Source organism: Diabrotica undecimpunctata, chromosome 1 (genome assembly GCF_040954645.1).
Source record: "Diabrotica undecimpunctata isolate CICGRU chromosome 1, icDiaUnde3, whole genome shotgun sequence".
Taxonomy (NCBI): domain Eukaryota; kingdom Metazoa; phylum Arthropoda; class Insecta; order Coleoptera; family Chrysomelidae; genus Diabrotica; species Diabrotica undecimpunctata.
Genome location: NC_092803.1, coordinates 58,060,367 through 58,085,284, shown reverse-complemented (window position 1 = coordinate 58,085,284; position 24,918 = coordinate 58,060,367). Strand labels below are relative to the sequence as shown.

At 34.6% G+C, this 24,918-nt stretch overlaps 1 protein-coding gene across 5 annotated transcripts in view; it reads left to right on the top strand.

Moving 5' to 3' along the window:
- LOC140449622 (serine/threonine-protein phosphatase 2B catalytic subunit 2-like) overlaps nt 1-24,918 on the top strand; it is a 727,881-nt gene that overhangs the window by 139,060 nt on the left and 563,903 nt on the right. For all 5 annotated transcript variants that reach the window (XM_072542882.1, XM_072542878.1, XM_072542873.1 and 2 more), the window contains exon 2: nt 21,093-21,296. In XM_072542882.1, the coding sequence (XP_072398983.1) occupies nt 21,093-21,296 (204 nt within the window). The remainder of the gene's footprint in view (nt 1-21,092; nt 21,297-24,918) is intronic.

Below are 24,918 nucleotides of genomic sequence, written 5' to 3'. Positions count from 1 at the left end.
TTATTTGTCTAACTAAAGTATTCGTTTTATTTCTGATTCTTTAATAGCGGTTATATACCTGTTGTGTTTGTTGTGTTCTGTATTGTAAAAAGATTTTTTTATTTTCTTTACATTTTGTCTTTTTTAATATGTTAGTGTTGGTTACTTTCCTCTCCCCAAGTGATTCCGTTGCTGCGGTAATTATGTTATTTTTGAGTTTTTCTCAGATTTCTTCGATGTTATCGTTTTTTAATATTTCATTCCCAATGATCTTCTCTGATCTTCTATTTCTATATAAGTACTACATCTGCTGAGTTGAGTCATCTTATGTCGATTATTTTCTATGGATCTATATATGTTGGTTATAACATAATCTATCATAAATCTTTTTCCACGGGTGTTATTAAATGTATATTTGTGTTCAAAATGTATATTTGTGGTCTTTGTGGTCAAAAAATGTTTTGTTTATATCCGTTATTCGTGCAGAAGTTCATCATCAGTTCTTCATTTTTGTTTTTAACCTCATTATGTTTTTATTTAATTCCGGGTATTACTTGATTGCCTATTCGAACGTTAAAATCCCCCAATATTATCATCTTCCCCCTGACTTGATCTACTACTTGTTGTAATCGGTCATAAAACGTTTGCCTTGTTGTTTGAGGCTTGTTATTTTCTGGGTCGTATACTTCGATGACAATCAGATCTTCCTTCTCCATTCTTATGTTTGCTGTTACAATCCTTTCTGATATGTGTTGTATATGTATATGTATCACTCTTTGATGTGATTTTGGTAACTTTGATGTATTAGTAAGGCTACACCTTCTTTGTTCTTGTTTTCTTTTGTTACTACACGGTAGATTACTATGTATTTACTTAATTTTAATTGTCCTTTTCCTTTCTTTTTTGTTTCCTGCAGAGCACAGATGTTTATTTCTTGCTCTTTCAGCACTTGGGTTATTTCTTGGTCTCTTGAGTTGAACGATCTGATATTCCAAGTCCAAGTAGTAATTCTCATCTGGGTTTTGGATGTTTTTCGCTTGTCCTTTCTTGTCGTGGTCGTCTTAATACTATCAATCCGATTCCGAGGCTGTACACTTTTTGTTTGAGCAGTATTTGTTTTTATCATTGGTAGGTTGCTAACCTTGCCAATCACCCTCCACATTTTATCCGAGCTTGGGACCGGCTATGGTCGCAGAGCTACTCAATCCACCACGAAATCACCCCAGGCAGTGTTAACATTAAATAACATAAAATTTTGTTATTAAATATTAAGATAGACTTTCGTAATTTCGTAGAAAAGCATATTTTGTTTAAAATGTACTGATATTTTTTTGTAAATAAAAAAAATCTAGATCTAGAAGCACTTTTTAGCTTCTCAAAATAATGTTTTGCTAATATTGTGGAGCACCGGATTAAAATATATTTTTCGGCTTCAATCATATCGGCATTTCTATACCAAACACGTAAATTGAACTATTAACTGACAGTATATCAATCGAAGAAATGAGACCGTCACCAATCCCCTTGAACAACAAAACCATAGTCGAAATAATACTAATTTATTGACAATATAGTATGATGGTGCTCCAATACACGCACCTTGTTTTAAATAATAAATGAAGGAAATACATTAAATAGTAAAATCGATAACATGTTTATGAACAAGGATGGTTATGAACGAGCTTTTGATAAAATATTTAAATGAAGCTTTTGTGTGAAATATTTTTCACAATTTGCCATATTTACTACTAAAATTATGCCTATAATTATTATGTATGTAACATTAAATAGACTCCGCGTCATAGGAAACTGGCCTAACCCAAATATTTAAAATATTTTCGAAATTATTATTTATTGTTAAAAAAAATAAGCATTTATTTTTTTGTATATTGAATTAATATTATTTTATTTTTAATGTCTCGTAGCTTATTTAAGTTAAATGGGTTGTTGCGAAAGAAAAGAGATTGTTTACAACTTGATCAATTTTCAAGAGAGCGATTGTTTTAAGAAAAATGATATTGTAAAGGGTTCTAATGAGTTTTAAACGCTTCTCAGTATTACAGTGGCTGACTTAGTGTGACGTAGTCTATAGTTATTAACGATGTATTTCAAAAATCGGTTCAAAAATTGTAACGTTACTGAGAAGTGAATTAAGTCAAAGGCAAGTTTCAGCACAATTGAATGTTAGTTCGACTGTACAAAGGACCCAGCAACGATTTATTGTGACAGGATCTCACCAACGACGACCTGGTACGGGTCCAAAAAGGAAAACCACCGCTAGTGAAGATCGCGTCGTCATTCTTCCTGCATAACAGAATCGGACTCAAACCGCTGGAATACTCCAAGGCCATTTACAGCAAGCTCAAGGACCAGAAATCAGCCTTTTTACTATTCGGCGAAGATTAAGGGAACAAGGTTTGATAGCTTGCAGTCCTGCAACGGGGTCCTTACTTTTACCAGCTCACAAAAGACGAAGACTCGAGTTTGCCAGTGATCACATCAATTGGATAGCAGACGATTACAAAAAAGTATTGTTTACGGATGAATGTAGAATGTCCATTTATGGTAAGGAAGGTCGTAGTTTCGCTGGTTGCACTCGGATACCACAGATTGCTTTTGGTGGTGGTTCAGTAATGTTTTGCGCAGGGATTTCTTTTGATGCGCATACGGATCTTGTGCAGTAAGGTACATAATGAAAATCTTACATTATTTAATTTATTTCCAGTCCTCTCAGTTTGGTTTCGTTTTCTATTTCTTGGAAGGTTTTCTTTAATGCCATTTTATCTGCTGCTGCTATGGTTATATCGTCCGCATATCTGGTTATTCGTACTTCATTCTTGTTCACAGTTCCTGTGTTTGACAGCTTTTTTATTATCTTGTCTAGTGATAGAATAAATAGTACCATGGAGAGCGCATCTCCTTTTATTACTCCATTTTTTATTTTTATTATTTCTTTTCTTTAGAACATTTTGATTCAAAATTTCAACAACAACATTTAAAAACTCTATTTTGTCGAAACTTCTATTCGCGAAAATATTCCATTCCCAGTTTTCGGTGCGTTTCGAGGTTAACCGATGTGTTACGTTTCCGTAAAGTACGCGCTGATTGGTTTGAATACTCGATGAGTCGAAGATATTAGATTACCGATCATCATGGTTCGTTCCGTTGCTAAACGGTCCGGACAAGTGCGCGCTTACCTTCATTCTACGATGATTACAGTGGTAATGGCTGATAAGTAGAGTTCGGATAATAATTATGTATTTAAAATTGGTAAATATACATGCAGATATGCATTAAAAGCCTGCAAATATGCACTTAAATTTAAATATGCATATAGGTAGATATAACATAACTGCTCGTTTAGCAAAAAGTCGTTTACAATGCCAAGACTACGAAATAGGCGCGAATTTCCATCAACTGAGTTAATTTAATAGGGGGCGGATAGTTGGCTTACGAGAAGCCGGACTTTCTTGTTGGAAATTGCGAATAGAGTTTACAGAAGTTTAAACACTGCGTTAAGATGTTATCGGGAATAGCGCCAAGAAGGCCGAACACGAAGATCGAGGGCACAAGGCGGCGCTGAAGAAAAAAAGAGCGTCAATATAGTTGCCTTAGGTTGATGACTCTAAGAGACCGCTTCTTCACTACCAGGTCTATTGAAAATCAATGATTGGATTCGAAATGGAGATTGGATGCGAAAAATGTATTATCTAATTCCTAGTTTTCGCCTTTTTTTCATCTCGACTATACTGGTTATTCGTAATCGTCTTAAATGGTGCAAAGAACGACAGGCTTAAGGCCAGGAATGGAATGGGGTTGTCTAGTAATGAGTGTCGATTCTGTTTAGGGATGCATGATGGCCGAGCCAGGGTCAGAAGACGACGTTATGATACACCTTTAAGGTTATGGTGTAAGGTGGCACTGATTATGATTTAAGGTCACCTATAATCTTTGACAGAGAAAACATAACAGCTCTCAATGATACGTAGAATAAATTATGGACTCTCATCTCATACCCTAACTTCAGACGCTGCAACATCCAATTTTTCAGCACGATAAGGGAAAGACACACTTTGCGAGAGTCACCATGGACTTCTTAGAATGGACTGGAGTCAGCCTTTTGCGCTGGTCTCCGGGATGCTCGTGTCACTATAGACTTCTTTGAACGATCCGGAGTCAGTCTTTTGTTCTGGTCACCGGGATGCCCAGATTGATCTCAAATTCATGACGTGTGAAACATGATGTGTCGGAGACTTCTTAATTTAGAGCATTCTCTTTAAAATTTGGGAGCGACCTAATCAGAAGCGAGTCCAGCTGAATCAGAGAGTTTGTTGCCCACTGAGGTGCATCAATACATTATTAGTTGATTTACCCCTGTAAGTTGTTTTAATTATATTGAAATTTGGTTGTTTTTTTATTATTATCGCAATACATATAATAATTTATAGGGGGAATGGGATTTCGATACCACTTTTACGAAAAATTTATATACCCCCTAAAGATTCAATATTAAAGCACTGGGTCTAATCGTTCATCGACAAGGGGTGATTAATATGACCTAGTTTTGTAGAAATTGATTAACTTTTCGATTGTTTTTATTTGGCGTTCACGGTGACATAGAACTAGCACCTATAATTATGATTATTTTTTAATAGAGCACCCTCTTTTCTCAATAGCATAGGAAAGAAATGTTAAAGCCTTGCCTACACTTAAATTAAACTTTTTACGTGTTTCTAATTAAAAGGAATATTTTGTTAACTGTATCCTTTTTCTATAGTTTGCTGTGATTTATGTGTAAAATTTTACACATCGAAAGAAAGTTTACTATCGTGTATATTCCAGTAAAAAAGTTTGGTTTATTTTTACGCACCAGAAATCAGCGATACTCGACTCGATATGGTTCACAGATGTGATGAAACGTATGAAAGTGAAACGTTGTTCGGTGGTGAAACCCTGTCATCGAGTGCCATAGTCTGAGGACTAGTACGCACTCCGATGCGCATCGCCCCGCCTTTCTACCTCATACGAAATTTATGATTGACCGATGGACTTGGAAATGCAGATATCGATACTAAATAAAGTGTATAAAAAGGATGCATTTTCCAAGCCACTTGGAATGACTATAAATCCCACCAAAACTCAATTAATTCTTTTCAAATCCTCAAATTGCCGCGACGTTCGTGGCCGAATAGCTCTGTTAGGAGAGGACCTTATTCTCAGAAACTCTGTTTCCTACTTGAAGTTCCTTTTACTAGGACTCTCAACTGGAAAATCGACATTCAAAATACCCTCGATAGGGTGAAAAAGAGGTTTAAACTCTTGGCAGTGCTATCCGGTAAATTGGGCAGGACGGCATCTAAAACACTATTGCACACCTATAAGACATTAATCAGACCCATCATCAAATACAGGGCATGCATCTACGCCTCTCTCAAACCATATGAAATCAACACCATCATAGCTACCGAAAGAAAAATCCTTAGATCCTGCATGAGGGTGAGCAGGCACTGCCCATCAGCGCATATACACACATTGGCTAACATAACACCAATCAAGAACAGAATCCTATCCCTCAGCAGGAGGTATGTCCTTAGAACCATTGTCGGCTCGAACAACAGAGCCAAACGAATACTAAAGACTCCATGCAATCGCCGAGGGCAAATACTTACCAGGTTTCCTCAAAGAAAAGTTCCGTTCCCTCCAACCAAACTTCTTCACAACAAGAACTCCCTGATGAGTATTTTGAAATTTTAGAATCAATCCTCATCAAATATCGCAGTTAACTACTGCACACCAAAAACGCTGATCAAGATCCGTTCCACTATATGGCTGGTAACCCCTGAAAGTACCTTTTTGGCATGCTTGGCAAAGTTCACCCAAATTCCTCTTGTGCGCTTCAGAAACATCGTCCACACAAACACGCCATACTCTGGCCTCCAGCTCCTTAGTAGTCCATTACTTCTCCACTCAAACGTCATTCATCACGTTTCATCTCACCACCACTACTCCTAAAAAAAAAAAGATTAGTACCCCTTCCTTGAAGAAGCGTAAAGCTTAAACAAGGTTCAAATTCTGGTTCCAAGCCATGGTTAGTCAAGCCTAGTTTTACTACGGTCCCCACGTAGTGTGTCCTACACCTGGGGGCCTCCTTCACGGGGCTCTGCTCCCTGCTTGTCCTGAGACTCTTTTGATAGGACCTTTTTTGACTTCAAAACCGAGTTTTCTTTTATCATCCTGCCTAATTAAGATGGAAACGCAGAGGCAACTTCGGATTGACTAACCGAAGCCCTCTGTAGTGTCATCGAATGCCATAGTCTGTGGACTAGTGCGCATTTCGATGCGCATCGCCCCGCCTCGAATTTTCCCATTGGCTCTTGACCTGGAAATCCCTATTTATCGCTCGAACAGCGCATATAAATATTGGCGATTTTCAGGTCAGCCAGGGCAGTCCCTCACGGGCTCTCCGAGAGCTTAGTGCTCTCGGGGCTCTGATTCCTGCATTTATTTTCCATACTCTGAGGCTGAGAATTGTTTCAACTTAACTTGGTGTTTTATTTCGACGAAGAAATTGTCATGTAAGAAATATCTTGCCTTTTTCAAGCCAAGACACTGAAGATAATTATTTTCCAAGTCCATAACCCGAAAATGGACTTAAGTAGAGGAGCTCTCGACAGTATATTCGAAGCCCTCTACAGAGCACCCGGGAATATCAGAAGGTGGTTAGACCCTTAATTGTTCCCCCGAGGTGACAGTAGAGCACCTAGGGAGCTGATATGGAGTTATTTCCTGTGAAGACCCAAACCTCCCTATGGTGACATGCCGCCCAACTAGAAAAATACGAGCCTACGACCCAGGCTCAAACTGAGTCCAGCTAAAAACTCCACACCAGCAGCTAATGGTATCATCGACCGATTCTACAGTTCCTGACACTGTCCAGTGTCAGAGGTTTTAGCGACCGAGAAGTCACCGAAGCCACCAGCCCCAGAAGCTACTGAGGCCCCGGAGTAGCCGCGGAGTTACTCCCTGTTCTACCGCAGGTGATGCTTAGTAACCACGTAGGTGCAGGCATACGCCCTACTGAGAAACCGGTTGGAAAATGGTTATGGGTTACTGATGGCCTAGAGGAGGACGAAGTCGTTGAAGTCGGAGGTGCTGTGATGGAAGACGGTACCTGCAGAAGGACCACCGGAAGCTTCTGTGCTGTGTAGTGAATTAGGTTCGGACTTTATTTTCAAATTTTTTTTTATATAAACTTTTTACGAATCTTTCAATTTCTTTTATATTTTCAACTTTTGCGTAAGCTTTTGTTCGGGGTTATTTTTTTTGTAGTGTACTTTTATTATATTTTCTCATATAAAAATGTGTTGTTTGAAATAAATTTTTCCAGCAAAAGACTATTCAAAGGAGGGGGGATATCATCGAGTGCCATAATCTGAGGACTAGTACCTACTCCGATGCGCATCGAACCGCCTCTCTACTTCATACGAAATGTATGATTGGCCGATGGACTTGGAAATGCACATATCAATACAAAAATAAAGTGTATAAAAATGATGCATTTTCCAAGCCATAGTTAGTCAAGCCTAGCTTTACTACGGTCCCCACGTAGGGTATCCTATACCTGCAGGCCTCCTTTATGGGGCTCTGCTCCCTGCTTGTCCTGAGACTCTTTTGCTAGGACATTTTTCGACTTCAAAACCGAGTTTTATTTTACCATCCTGCCTAATTAAGATGGAAACGCAGAGGCAACTTCGGATTGACTAACCGAAGCCCTCTGTAGAGCACCTAGGGAGCTGATATGGGGATATTTCCTATGAAGACCCAAACCTCCCTATGGTGACAACCCGTGGAAGCAGTCTTTTTTGGGTGGAAGGGTCGGTGCGCCTAAAACATAGATTTTATATATTTTGTTGTCTTGAAATGATGTGTTGAGGTTAGATTATATACTCCATACTGTTCTAGGCGCTGCCTCAGAATTGGATTTAAGTACAAACATATTAAATAAGTTGGGTGGATAAAATTACAAATGAAGAGGTAATACGCAGAATAAATAACGATCCAGAAGTTATACTGAATATAAAAAAGAGAAAACTTGAATACTTTGGCCACCTGATGAGAGGACAAAAGTACACATTCCTGCAAAATATAATGCAAGGAAAAATCCAAGGACGCAGAAATCCAGGCCGTAGAAGAATGTCCTGGGTGAGAAATTTAAGAGAGTGGTTTGGCTGTACCACTAACGAATTATTCAAAACAGCAGTAAATAAAATTAGAATCGCCCTAATGATATCCAATCTCCGATAGGAGAGGCACTCAAAGAAGAAGACAAACATATTAGATCAATGAATGATTATAGTGGTAGTAACACTTGCCAAGTAAATTTTATTAAGTTTGTTTTTGAGAATAGTATGTCAATAGTATCATTGGCGGAGAGAGAAACTCTTTGAATACTTTATAGTCCAAAAAAAAAAAATTAAATAGGAGGTAATTCGTTTCAGGAAGAATCCTTGAAAAAACTGAAGTTTTGGTATGAAAATATAGATTTATGTTAAAAGTATCCATTTAAAATAAGAGCGTCATTGTTTAAACAATGATTTTATACCAAAAATCGCTGAAAATCACTATTTTTCATATTTGTTTTTTTTTTAAAGGTTATGAAAAAAAGATTCGTTTGAGACCTAAATTAAATTTGGTTAATAATTTATTTAAACAATTGCAAAAAACTTCAAAAACTTATAGGAGCAATAAACATAAAAAAGAGCGTCATTGTTTAAACTATGATTTTATACCAAAAATCGCTGAAAATCACTATTTTTCATATTTGTTTTTTTTTTAAAGGTTATGAAAAAAAGATTCGTTTGAGACCTAAATTAAATTTGGTTAATAATTTATTTAAACAATTGCAAAAAACTTCAAAAACTTATAGGAGCAATAAACATAAAAAAGGCGTAAATAATAACAAAAGTTACACAAAAGTATGTCTTTTAACACCCTTAAGTGTACCTTAATAAATGTTTGGTGAAAAATATTTATTTATTTAAAAGTTATTCCAATTGTTTGTTAGATTAAGTTGTTTATTTGATAATGAAAAACGCGGTTGTTTCGGTCAACTTAAAACCCCTTAGAAAATCTTATTTACTTCGTTTTTAACTGTATTTTCAAGATATGTAGGTTGAAATACCATTTTCAAAATTATAACCCCTAAAGTTAATTTTAAATAATGGTCTTTATAACCCCTAAAGTTAATTTTAAATATTGGTCTAATTTGTTTATAAACGTTTCGTTAAAAACTGCGAAAAATTAATATGAAATATGAATGTCATTTCGATATTCGTTCAGCTCGCAATTTTTCACAAATTAAAAAGAAGTGATTTTAAAGCTTTTTTAAACTAGCTCGTACGGTCCTTACATTTTTATTCGATAAATAACCAGCTTTTTCAATCCTTTGTACATTATTATAATTATTATAACAACTATTATGAATTTTAAAAATTTTAAATATATATATTCACCAACGAATCGTGATTTCGCAGTAAGGTTTTTCTCACAAATCAGGCAGATTCCCTCTCTACCTTCGTCAAATGAGCTAGAACCCCCACGTTCAGCAGCATTCATAGTGAATAACTGCATAAAAAATAACTTAATAAGATCGATTTATAACCTTTAAAATTAAAAATTGTTATAATAATTAAATGAAAAGTTATTGAAGTATAAAGAGTCGTTAAAAATTAAAAAAAAAATTAAATAAAAAGCACTTAGACACGTTATTCTTAATTGAGGAATGCAGTTCATATCAGTAGAATAGTATAATTTTGTTTTGTATTCAAAAATTTTTTTAAAAACAAATATAAAGAATGTATTTCGAATAAATTTAATCACGTAGTATTGTGGTTTTAGTTAATTGAGCATTTTAATGATTCTAAAAATTTTTATAGTGCATTAACCCTAAACAACTTTTAGTTTCTACATAGTTTACCCTTTTTTTTATAAAATCTAATATATAAAAACAATACTTACATATAAATAACAGCTCTTTAGGAAATATAATTATTTTTCGCTTGTGTAATATGCAGATTAATACACAACACTAATTATTATAATTATTCTAACGTCTACTTTACAACTATTTCTCAAGTGTGGCTACTACAAAACTGACCCTGCATTTATTATTATTTAATTTTTTTTTATTATAATCCAGATTAAAGGAACATCAAAATTGGCTCAGTACTTCCGGAGATATTTTAAAATTTTCAGACGAATTCAATTTAAAGTTAGTTCCGATTTCGCTTTTAAAAGCGACGAGTTCATTCTCCGCACCATTTTTCATACTTGGAATTATTTGAAACTCGCATTTTTCAAATCGGTTTTTATAATTATATAATAAACTATTTTTATAATAAACCCTATTCATTTTACAAATTCCCAAACGTCAATAGAACCACGTGTAAGCCAAACAGGGTCGTACTGATGTACGACCTATGTATCATATGATTTTTAAAAATATTTACTTTTGAAACTGTTAGTGTAAGAATTTCTTGAAATTTAATCATTATATCACAATTAAACTAAACTCTAAAAAATAACACGACCAGTAAATAACTTAACAATAACTATAATATAAATATAACACAATATATTAACTTAAAAATCAACACGATACAATTTGAATTTAAAATGCTGGCAAGTTGGGATCTGTAACATGAGAATATGTCTCGCTTAAGATAATAAATTATATTTAATAGCCTCTTGACGAATGGGACGACGAATGAATTTTAGTCATTCTCAAGCGTGTATTGAATATTATATTCGCACAGATTTTATTTCTTAATATTAATAAATAAATAAATGGTGAATTTCTGAAAATAATGGCTATCTCGTCACAGATGGTCCTAGAACAACTTCGTGAAAAATTACCAGCTAAACGAACATCGAAATGACATTATTTCATATTCATGTCTCGCAAAGCTATTAACGAAAAACTTTATAAACAACTTAGATGATGGCCTAATTTTATGAGGTTATAATTTTGAAAATGGTTTTTCAACTTACATATCTTGAAAATATAAATAAAAACGAACAAAATGAGATTTCATAAAGTGTTCTACGGTGACAGAAACAACCGCGTTTTTCATTGTCAAATAAACAACTTTCTAATAAACAATTGGAATAACTTTTAAAAAAATAAATATTTATGTGTACCTTAAGGGTATTACAAAACTGAAATCTTCTAATTAAGAAAGAAGTAATGAAAAAAATTAAAAATATTGCTTTTTGGTGATTTTTACTATAAAAACAATGTCGCCGTTATTTAAAGCTAATACTTTTGACATAACTCCATATTTTTATACCAAAACTTAAATTTTTTTCGAAATCCGTTTTGAAATGAATTACTTTACTTCTAACATGTATTACAATTTAATTCGACTGGCCTATTATGATTAGTGTATTGTTGATATGATGAGTGATACACTGAACTCATACACATTGTTATGTTCAGAGAGTTTGTAAATTCATTATTTAAGAGTATCTAATTTATTGCATTATGAACAAGTTTACTTTTTTTATTATTGTTTTTTTTTTTATTTTGAAACATTGTTTGAAAAATGTTGGAATTTTTGTATTATCTTCATTATTTGCCTCTCCTTCTTTCCATTCTTTCCTGTTTCTTTCAGAAATATGACACACATATGCTCTTCACACTGTATAATGCACATTTTGACATTTAGCATGCTTTAGTCACCTTAACTTAAGCTCTCTTATTTTAGCTCCGATCCATTCTACATCTAGACCTCATCTCGATATTATTTACTACTACTACGATTCGTAGTTGGCCCTTGTCGTTCTTTTTAATTATTCGAGGATCAGCTCTATATTTCATAGCTAATGTAAGTGCCAATTATGCGTTACCTTCCAATTTTTAAAACTTTACCTAGAAGGACCGACCTCTACTATTTTAGTCTTTGTTCCAATTAAATGTTAGTATTTCGTACTAACACCATTTCACCGAGTGATTCGTGTGATGAATAATCCCCCGTTATGATCAACGGCTTCAGGAGGATGAGGTTGGTAAATAAATATAGCGATTTAATGATTCATCTTTAAATATTGATATTGTGGTTTGCCCCGTAATTTAGATATCTGTTGGTGTGTGTTGATTTTCTCGACACATGAGTATAATATTCAGTATGCCTTTTTGAGATTAAAACATACAGTAAACGTAATGAGTTATTTTCGTTTTCCAAAGTAAATGAAATAATATCAAAATAGTAAATTATATTAAAATGCCACCAGGAAATAGCTTCCGAACAATATGAATAAAGCTGCCAATTTACAAAAACTAATATAGTAGAAGAGTAATGAAACGACATTGAAAATAATTTTAAAAGGACTACCAACACGATCTACACATCTACTTTTCAAAACTTCACTAACTACCCCCTTTTTTCCTGAAATTGTGAAATCCATCTCGAAGGCGGATGAATCAACGTCAACGGTATAAGGATGCAGAAGGCAATGGGGAACCACTGCATTAAAGACACTTAGAGTACCCCTAGTAACATTCATCATTCTAAACGTGCAACGAGGAAATATTACTGATACTGATCATGGAAATCGGAAACCAAAATCTTGCATTGGAAAATAAGCAATAGAATACAATGCTTTCTCGGTTGTCAACGTGCAGAATCCTTGCAATAAGAGAAATAAAAAAAATTCAACCATATTTTTAAGGCAACCTGGAATGTACAAAGGTTATTCTTTTCAGGAAAATTGAATAACGCCTTATAAAAAAAGTACAAATTGGGTATAAATATATTATGTATGAGTGACACACGATGGCCAGAAAATGGAAAATGTGCCACGAACAATCAAATATGCTGGTAATAACAGCGAAACCCATCGATATGGAGTTGGAATTATCATTTTTAAAAAATAAAAAGATGCTGTACTAAACTCTACTCCGTTACCACAGCGCACGCGTAGTCTATCAAATAAAAATCCACGGAAAATTCAATGCATAAGCTTACTTGTCTGTTAGAGTGCACAAATCATCAGAAAAGATGGATGAAATAATACCGTTTGAATTCTGTCAAGGTATTTGAAACACCTGCAAACATTACGTAGAAATAGAAAAAGCATTCGAAAATATTAGTACGAGGCATGTTTTTTTAAGTAAGTACCGTTTTGCGATTCCGCCGCCGCAGCGCTACGGTCGGCGTTCCGCGCATGAGCGCTGGTTAGCTACATCTCTTGTCTACGCACTGACGCCATTACAGTCTGATTCTTCATTGTATACTTGTTTACTCCAGTGTTTAAGATGCCTCCAACAATCGTGAGTCACGCTGATTGTGAAGTACGGGCTGTTATACGATTTCTTAGTGCTAAAGGCGTAAAACCGATCGATATTCATCGTGAGATCGTTGAAGTTTACGGACAAAACATTATGAGTGATGGAATGGTAAGGAAATGGATGAGAGCATTTAAAGATGGCCGCACAAATGTGCATGATGAAGAACGGAGTGGGCGTCCTTCGGTCGTTAATGAAAATTTGGTGCAGAAAGTGGACGAAAAGACGAGAGAAAACAGACGCTTTACAATTTCATCATTGTCCGACTGCTTTCCTCAGTATTCTCGTAGTGTTTTGTATCGCATTGTTACCGAGAACTTGAATTACCGGAAATTGTGTTCACGTTGGGTTCCAAAAATGTTGACGGATTTGCACAAAACCCAACGTTTAGGCAGTGCATTGACTTTCCTTGAGCGGTACCACAGTGAAAGTGAAGATTTTTTAGACCAAATTGTTACTGGTGACGAAACGTGGGTGGCCTACGTCACACCAGAATCGAAACAATAATCCATGGAATGGCGACATTCATCATCACCCAAAAGAGTGAAGTTTAAGCAAACAATTTCTGCCCGGAAAATCATGTGCACAGTTTTTTGGGACAGAAAAGGAGTATTGCTAGTGGAGTTTCTGCCTCGTAATGAGACAATCAATGCAGCGTCTTATTGTGAAACATTGAAAAATCTGCGTCGTGCAATCCAGAACAAAAGACGTGGCAAGTTAAGTAAGGGTATCGTTTTGCTGCATGACAATGCCCGTCCACATGTGGCTAATCAGACCAAAGATCTCATCAAATCATTTAAATGGGAAACTCTAGATCATTCTCCATACAGCCCTGATCTGGCGCCCAGCGACTACCATTTGTTCCAGCACTTGAAGAAACACCTGGGCGGTCAGCGTCTTCAAGACGATAACGAAGTCAAAACATTTGTGTTGCAGTGGTTAACAAGTCAGGCGGCAGAATTTTATCAGGAGGGTATTCAAAAACTGGTGCCACGTTATGACAAGTGCCTCAATATTCACGGAAATTATGTAGAAAAGTAGATTAAGGTACAGGCTTTCATGTAAAAATAAAATTATTGCCATATCTTTGCACGTCTTTTTTTAATTCCAAAACGGTACTTACTTATTTAAAAAACACGCCTCGTAATTAAAATTATTATTTATTATCTAAAGAATCTTTGTCAACGAAATTGTGACGCTATAATTTTGTAGAGAGAAGTTTTTTTGGGGAGCTTTTATTAGGACAATATTTTTATAAAACATTAAAATAATTAAAATAGATAATAAAATACACTAAAATAAAAGAAATATTTTTCCAATTAATTTGTAAACAAATCATTTGTAAACAAATATTGAATGTTAATACTAGTTTTTGGTAAGCTAATTAATGTACATTTAGAGAATCGAGCTATTTAATGTGCCAGAGATACGAACAAAATCTCTAGAGGATCCCCAACTGCAAAGTCATATATATCCCAGTCATGTCTCATCCGTTAGCTAGGAAAAATTTGTAAGTTTCTCCAGTGTAGCATACGTTGCACGGAAAATTCTCGAGGGATTTCAAGTTTTTGTCGAAATAGAAACGAATGGCTTAAGGCGTTTGGACTAATACGTAATGGATATAAATTTTAAATTCCGACGTTAATTCTATGGATAAGAACAAAATATAGGATGAGAACAATAATTTAGACCAAAAAAGAAAATAATTTGTTCAACAAAATCTTCATCTAGAGTAGATAAAATGTTAATCACTATGTTGTGTCCACTAATCCCATTGCGTACCACAGTTTCAGATATGCCTAGTTTATTGAGAAAAAATGCTTTGTACACATCAATTTTTTGTACTGTATTACCTGATTGTATATCTAAGTTGTAACTAACGGTTTGTTTTCTGTGATCATGTTTGCCTTTGTCTTTAGGTCAATGACGATCTGTAGATTTGGAAGTGACGTGTGATTCCACAATTTGGCGTTTTAATTCCAAACTCTTCTGTTGCGTCCAATAATTTTTAAATAACTGCTTCTTACTTCGTCGGTGAATTTGTTCAGGCAATTTTTTCTACATGGCGCACAACGTGGTTTCATTGATTTTACTTTTATTTTTTACCAGAAATAGCAATATGCTCTTCTCCTTATTGAGTAGTTGCAACTCGTTGGGTTACTTTCCACCTTTTTATTTTTTTGACACATTTTTTTGTTTCTGGAATCTCTGAAAAAAGTTGGTAGTGATTAAGAACTCGGACCAGTTTCATGATTGTGTGCCTTCTTTACAGCTTTACCTTTCTTCACAATGCTTTCTGCAATTTCCATGCCGTGCGTATTGGTCTCGTCGCCATCAGAACTACTTGGTGTATAATTATAATAGTGTCCAACAATTTTACCCTGACAACTGCTGTTAGCAATTAGCAGCTGAGATGCAGGTATCAGTGATGCAGATGCACTGCTCTCCCCTACCAACATACATTTACTACTAACTTCAATCGTTGTCGGCTGTCCATTACCAGCAACAATTTGAGCAGTTGATTCACAATCAGTACTGCTCAGGTCATCGGAAAACAAGCTCTGGTCATTTTTACCTGAAACAATAAGGATCATTTTAGTAGAGGTAAAAAGTCGTATCTCCACTGGAACTACTTATTACTTTATAAATATAGTAATAGTAATAGCATATATAATTAGCACTGCATTATCAGTTAAACAAAGATTGAACAGCTAAATGCTATAAGTAAGTACCTAACCTTATTTTTCTTACCTTGTAGTAAATTATCTCGCGCTTTTATGAGCTTCATTATTTTAGACACTCTTACACTAATTAATTGACGTAAATGTGTGGTTCCATTAGAAGTCACGTTGATTATAACGTCAATATAGCGAAAGCATACTATCGTGTACGCACGTATCCATGGATATACTACTGTTTTCTTTAACTGACTAATGGAGTTGCTATTGTTTCTAAACGCCTTGTCTAGGCAACTAATAATGCGGGATGTGCGATTTTTTGTCACCAGATGCTATGAAACTCTGACAAGAGCCTGGTATTAACTTAATTTCTACAAGCAAATAAATAGTGCCCCAATAGGCTCCCCACTATCTTCAGTAAGTGCCAATATCTTTATGAAAGACTTCGAGATGCGAGCAAAATCCACATCAATGCTCAAACCCATATGTTGGCTACGATATGTTGACGATACATTCGTCATTTGGTCCCATAGCAGGTATGCTTTGGTGTCTTTTCAAACCAATCTGAATGGTATACATCCTAGTATGCAGTTCACGATAGAGGTGGTAACTGATTGATTCCTACCGTTTCTCGACGGTATCGTAAAGAAAAACAAATACCAAGATTTTCATTACTCTGTTTATCGAAAACCCACCCACACCAATCGTTACTTGCATGCCAACTCTTATCATCCCCCTTTACAAATTAATTCAGTCATTAATAGCGTATTAATGACTGATCCAGATCAATACGCCTTTGCGATGATGCAATTAGACCCGCTGAGCTCTGTAGTTTAAAACAAGCCCTCATCCAAAACGGTTACTTCGAAGATCATATTAATAGGAGCATCCACAGACATCAATATCCCAGTCAATCTTAACCCAAAGAGACCTCCATCATACGAAAGCTTTTCTTCCTTACATGAAAGGTGACACTGGCAAAACTGACAAAATTCTTAAATCAAGAGGAATATAGACAAAATTTACCCCCAAACAAAAACTTTCATCTATTGTCCGATCAATCAAAGACCACATTCCAAAAAGAACAACACGGAGTTTATCAAATTTCTTGTGTAGACCCCCATCCTATATAGGCCAAACAAATCGTAGAATCCAAAATAGGATTTATGAACATTCCATTTCTGTCCGTAATTCCGACTCAATTTCAGCTCTAGGTCAACACCAATTTGCCATAGAAATTTAAAAAAAAAGCCAAATTGTGTCAATAAGAGAGATGACGGCATACGGTTACTTTCGTTTTGGAGACCTCTCATAAAGAAAATATCGTCCGCTCCACCCGTCAATCAAAATCCTACTGTCAGAAATGTTCACGCCAATCCCCGCGCGGATTGGCGTGAACAATAGCATATATATATATATATATATATATATATATATATATATATATATATATATATATATATATATATATATATATATATATATATAAATATATATATATATATATATATATATTTATATATATATATATATATATATATATATATATATAATATATATATATATATATATATATATATATATATATATATATATATATACATATACATCTATGTATGTATATGTAGTTGTCATATTGTGTTTTCGTAAGACTAAAAGGGGCTATTTCTCTAGGATTTTTTTATGCAAATAGAACAAATATATAGAAAATCATATAAGAATGAACTAAGCTAAGACAAAGCATGTAGTAATAGGAAATGCTAAACAAGACGATGATCAATATGTAAAAAAATGAATATAGATTTATTCTGCAGATACGCTAGCAAATAAAGAAATGATCATCATAATATTATCATGTATTCATTCTTACGATTAAAAGACATTGTTTAATAAATTACAATTACAATACAAAAGGTTATAGTAGTATAAGTGAGTGTATAGAAGATCATTGGACGAATTTCTTTATTAGAGATAATAGAAGAAAATACGCCAGAGCCAAATCCAGTAATTGTTATTTTTCATTTTTTCGTGTACAAAAGAATAATAGTATCAAATGACCCAATTTATTTTTTATTCTTGTATACACTTTTCCAGAAGGGAGCCTATAGGACGCGCCACGAAGAACCTATTATTATGTCTGTATAATTGGCAGATTTGTCTGTCAATTAGTGTCTCTACTGGCACGTTCTCATGTTGTTTACTACTAATAAAGGCCCATTTATGTCAATTAGGTTAGATAACGGAAGTTACCTAACGGTTTATGTGTTTGTGCTCATCCTTTAGAAGGCGTTTTTCTGTTATTGCTCTATTAACAGTCCTTTAATTTTATGTGTACACATATACGTGATGTTAATTCGTATAAATGAATTCGTCGGGTTCATAAAGACAGTGATTAAAGCCCAAAAAATTAGCGGAATGCTTTTTTATGAAACTATTATAGAAATTATAATGAGTTTATATTTCAGCAAAACAAATTCATAACCACGTCAATCAAGGTTATGAAGGTTTCTTGAAAATTGTGGATTTTTCCACCAAAATGGGATTTTTCAAGTAGTAGCATGGCTTTATAAGACGAAAGCGCTAGCTAGGAAATAAATTATACACTTCAAAAATAATTCTCTTTTCCATTCTTTAATTTGTTGTAAGTGTGCACAAAAACATATCATTCTTTTCATAAAAAGAAATGCTTTTCCAACAAATATTGATACAATTTTTATACACCCCAATGTATTGCTATATCCTCTTGGTGTATAACGGAATACTAAGCCTCATATTTGCTTAAGACTCTTTAAGCAAAACTGATCCAACCGGGTACACATGCATCAAAACAGCACCTTAGCCAACCCTAGAAGCATCACATACCCATTATAATTCCATCTCCGGAATATAGTGTGAAAGGCCTGCTACTGAAGAAATTTCCCTCTTTGGCTTTAAAAATGCACTCTGAAGTCCAACTAAAACGTACATCTTTTCATAATAACTTATACAATGGCTCTAGTACTATTGATAAATTAGTCACAAAACGACCATAATAATTAATCTTATATAATATCATAAGAGAGAAAATTTTGTCGGAAATATTTTCGACTGGTATGAAAGTTTGTTGCCTGGCAATTTTCGCGAATTAAATTTTGACAGTTAAATCACGAGACGTAAGTCGAGTGATTTTGACAAAATTTCATAAGCGAAAATTGTCAAAAGGCAACAAACTTGAATAAAACTAGAAGAAAATTTTGCCGGTAAATAATTTTCTTTCGAATGATATTCGACAAGACAATTTTGTGTATGATTGACCTGTAGCATTTGGGAACTCGAAGGTCGAACTTCATTTGTTCTTCTGAGATTTTCGATCCACTTCTAGTGGTGACTGGAATCCAATTGCAGATATGGTTTTATAGAGCTTGCATTTGAGTGACCCATTAATTTAATTAACTCCTGTTCAGAAACACCGTGCTTGAACAAGGCTGACACAGCTGAGGATTGATGAGAATGGTTTGTTATTTTAGGTTTTTTTCTTTCTATTTCAATTTTTTCAGCTGACATTTTTGTCCACTTAGATACGGTGTAGATCTGTATTGGAAAAAATGCTGTTGTATTCAATTCGACCCGTAAATTCTCTCATGACATCAAATTGAATCTGGAAAAGGTGAGTCTTGCAGTTTACGGCTTCATTACCTCTCCAAGCAAGTTTAAATGAGCAAAGGTGAAAAACTTTTTTTATGTTCTATCCGGGGTTTCCTCGTCGTAGCTTTGGATGGTTTTTAATAGTTCTTTGGTGGATAATGATTTTAAACTAAGTTTTCTTTTTTCTTGACCACTTTAAAGCTGCCTCCCTTGGTATCTCTGGCCAATCTTGCACATTTGAAAGATATATCTGTGAAACGGTCGACGTTTAAGCCGTACACCGTAAAATACTTTTTTGTACCATTTTTGCTGTAGTATTCCACATTGACTTTACAGACGACTCTTTATAGTCTTCGCTATCGCCTTTTTTATTTACTATCTATCTACTATATTATTTATCTATGATTGATTACGCCTCAATGACGTTTGTCAAATTGACAACAATAGAATTACAGACACCTTCGTGACGGATCTGTCATAATTTTGTCGCTAAGAAATCACGAGCATAAAGGAGTTTTGTCAGTATGAAACGTGGCGTTGCTATTACGTTTTATCAGTTAAAAATAGTCTAGTAAAATAGTCATCCCAATATATACTCTAACTTCTGAGATATTTTGAGGTCTGAGTCTGATTTTAGGCTGGAAAAATATGCACCTAAGCCAGCCTTATCAAGTATATTAAGACATTTTCTAAATTTCTTAGATGCTCTTCTACATTAGGACCTGTTACCACAATGTCATCTAAGAAATTAATAACATTTGGTACACCTTTGGCAGTTTTGAGGGCTGGAAATAACTACTCTACTCTTGGCAAAGGATGCTTGATATCAATTAGAAATTTATTTACTATTATCTTGCAGTCAGCACATACACAGATTGCGCCTGTCTCATTGACAACAGGAACAAGTGGGGTACCCCATTCAGCATTTTCAATTAAGGCAATGACACCCTTTTGCTAAATATAGGTTTTGCAGCTGGTTCCATTTTCAATTCTACGTTTTCAAACTTATATTGCCCTAATTCATTACGAAAGAGAGAGAGCTTTTACCTTTTACTAACCCTGCTATATCTGATTCCTATCTTTATTTCTTTTTATGTTATGGATTCCAGATAGTTTAATCTTAAAATTAAATTTATTCATTAAATCTCTACCGGTTGTAGTGTTGAGACACTATGCACTACTTAGTTAAAGTGTGTTTGTGAACTAGTTAAATGGGAGGATACGTTCAAATTGTTCCGCTAATTGAGTGCTCTCATTTCGCTTACCCTGTCTTTGAGTGAATTTTACTATAAATATAGTATAATTTTTCAAAGCTATACAAATCCACATTTTTTCCAATCAATTATAAACTTAAATCATGAATTTGTATTTGTTTTCGAAAGTTTTTAGATAATTTTAAAATGCCTTGATATTTCGTAATGAAAATTATAAAATAAACTCTAATATTTGATCTTCTTCTTTTTCAGCGGTACCGTTTCCACCGAGTAATAAACTAACAGTAGCCGAAGTATTCGACCCTCGGACGGCGAAACCGCGACCGGATACGTTGAAGCAACATTTCATACTGGAAGGCCGCATTGATGAGTCGGCGGCACTACGGATCATCAATGAAGGGGCGGCATTGCTCCGAGCTGAAAAAACTATGATAGACATAGAAGCTCCCGTCACAGGTGAGTCCCTTTACCGTTTTATAAAAATATACTGTTACTTATTTATGATTTCGATCATCCTATTGTGACAGTGAAATGTGCATACGAAATTAAAGTTCAATTATTAATTTCTTGTATAATTTTTATAATTTTTTGCAATGTACATTGTTTTTTTGTAATAAAACACTTCTACAGAACAAGTGCGATTTTCAAGTGACATCTTATTAAGTTCACTTGATCAAGCTTGATGATATTTGCTATATAAATAGTTTATTAACTAATTTTGTTTTTACATTACTAATATAAATATATCCAATATAGACTTTTTTTAAATTTAGATCGTTACAAGGAATATATGCATTTTCTAATGTACATGGTTGGGTAGGCGGTGGCCGTAACATTACAAGAACCATAATTTAATTACTAAAGTTTATTCGTTTAGCAAATTCCCATCTGTCAACGTCTCATTCGTCAAGTGTTCGTTATTAAATATAATTTATTGCCTTAAGCCAGACAGATTCTCATTTTACAGATCCAAACTTGCTAGCATGTTTAAATTCAAATTGTATCGTGTTGATTTTTACGTTAATATATTGTGTTATATTTATGTTATAGTTATTGTTAAGTTATTTACTGGTCGTGTTATTTTTTAGAGTTTAGTTTAATTGTGATATAATGATTAAATTTCAAGAAATTCTTACACTAATAGTTTCAAAAGTAAATATTTTTAAAAATTATATGATACACATCAGTACGACCCTGTTTGGCTTTCATGTGCTTCTATTGACAATTGGGAATTTGTAAAATGAATACCGTTTAGAAGCGATTCCCACATGCCACTGGTTTATACTGATAAAATACGCTTAACATTTGAAACTTTTGTTTATGCTTTTTTCGGTACACTCTTGACTGTCCGACTGTCAGCCGAGGAAATTGGTTGAGGTACCCTTTAAGGCCATTGTAACTGGATGCATCTGAAAGTTCTGATTATTCTGCAACTTTGCGTTTTCTAAACTATTGTCACCAACTGGTTCTATTCTTATAAACTGTAAGTAGAGTAAATAAAAATTGATTGTTTTACTTGTTTGCATTTCACTCGATAAATTTTATATCCGTTAGGGTTAGAGGTTTCATATGAATGGACATTTAACCACCCTTTTACTTGACCCAATAGATCTATTGTGGCTTATTCCTATGCCTTTTTAACAAAGTCTATTATAACTACAGTTTGGTGAAACTTCTACGAAGTCGTAATGTTCAAATGTATTGAGCCTTATCCTATTCAAGCTTGGGCAGCTGCACAGAAAGTATTCTGCCGTCTTGTCTTCACCGGTTTTATTAATTTGCCTCTTAGAACAACAATGTCATGTAGGGAGACCTACGGTATTTTATAGATCATTCCTATTCGTATCTTATAGATCTTTGCATCTATTCTTTGAAGGTTTATGTATAAAAGCCTTCGAATGTTTGAGACATACCCATTTGTTCGTACCAGTGGTTACGTTTCATCCGTTTTACCCAAACCGATACCGTCCTTTTAGCTGTTCTTCTTGCTATGTCAACTAAAGGTTCTGGGCATATGAATGTTTCTTTTGCTCATCTCCTGGCAAATAGGTCCGCTTTTTCGTTTCCTTCAATACCAGTATGTGCAAAAACTCAGAATAAACTTACTACTTTCTTACTTTTTTGATACGAATCAGCAGCCATTTCCAAACTAACTTGGAGTGAGTTCGATTCGAATCTAGTGCCTTTTATGCCGCCTAGCTAGTGCCTATCCTTTTTAAACATCTGTTCCTCCAGTTCGTCTTTATTAGTTTCTGCAAATACATCTTTATAGCATAAATTTCTACTTGGAAGGTAGTGAGAGTGATTATCTAAGCTTTTACTAAAGTTTAGCCTTAGTTTCCCTCCGTGTACTCTAGCTCCGACTACTTCATCGGTTTTACAGCTGGAGTACACGGGACACGAGACACTTTATGTCTGTATGACAGCATTGGTTGAGATTCATTTTATACGAGTAAGATTCATTTTATTCGCCTCTCCATGGAAAGACGAGGCAAACGGCTTTTTGAAATTATATTTAGATTACATTGCATTGGTACCATTTCCAACCCCAAATATTTTTTATTATCAATATAGATTTGGACCCGGTATTCGTTCGTCATGATTTTAGGCATCTTATCCATCTATTGTATGCTCCTAGCTTCACCTCCTTTTGACCTCCATGAAGGCGGTTGGGATAGTCGATAATGCTCTTGTTATGATTAGACATCATTGTCATTGAAGCTTATTCAGTTTCTCTCTGGTGGACTTTTGTTGGCATTTAAACCACCATACCAGTGCTACATACGTAATCATAGGTATGATTATAGTCACATACAGCAAGTAATTCTATTTGCGTTTTATACCACATGATTTCCCGCATATCCGTTGATATGATCAAAGGGAAAGCTTCGTTGTGTTGAATATTCCTTCCAAATAGGTTACATGTAAGCCCTTTATTTAGTATTACTTCTAAATAAAGCTGACCTTATTTGCCTGTATGACAGTATCTCCATAAAGAGCAGATATCCAGATGGTATCTAGGTTCCGTCTAGTTATAAAACTGACTACTACTATTTTGCTGGGATTGTCAGAGAGTTTTTCACCTAGTAAGGAGATTCAACGTTCTGTAACAGTCGTTACTTTTATTACAATTTGTATTTAAATAATAAACAATTTATATGAAAATAATTTCAGAGATGTAATATGGGTTGCCTAACTTTAAGTGTTCATTTGCCCATTAAGTGTGTATTGTTAATAATTTAAGTTGTCACTCTGTTCTAATTTGGTACCATTTCGGACCAGAGAGATGACAGGAGATTAGGGGGGAGTGGAAACTGGCTTTAGGTTAACTTGGTTAACAAACTAGGAATTACTTTGACTTTTGATCTAGAGTTTGAAGTGGTACAAGTGGCAGTTAGCGAAAGAAAATCCAATTAATGCATAGAATGTCCTTCACTTCAAGAAGTTAAATATTCTAAGTATAACCGTAATCAATTTAATTGACGGTGTTTTCGCAAACTCGGGAAGTTGAAGTGAGATTTCTAGCACGGAATTAAGTAGCTATCTGCCACCTACCATGGAATTATAAATTTCTCTCAGAACATCCGAGGGAGAGTACCACTTCAACTCTATTAGAATCAGGGTCATTGGGACAAGCCAGGGGGTATTGTCTACTCCACCCTCATTTTTTTCTCCAGTCTGCACCTAGAGGTAGGGCAGGACAGTCATCATCGGAACTGAGCCAATTAGCACCAGCTCCGTGCTAATTTCAGACTTCAAGGAGGACTTCGCTGGGACACCGAAGCCATTCGGGAGTATCCTTCCAGACAACTGTTTCACCTAGGAGGACAGTTGGTTTTTACTTCAGAACTATATATATATATATATATCTTGTTTCACCAGTTATAGGTTTTTTTTATAACATATATATATATATATATATATATATATATATATATATATATATATATATATATATATATATAATTAATATAACTCCCCTTGGTGTAAGGTATCGGTAAGTTTGAGCTCAAATTCTACCCAGAGATTATCTTCCATTGTTTTTTGTATTAACCATTTATTTCTTTATTAACTTTAA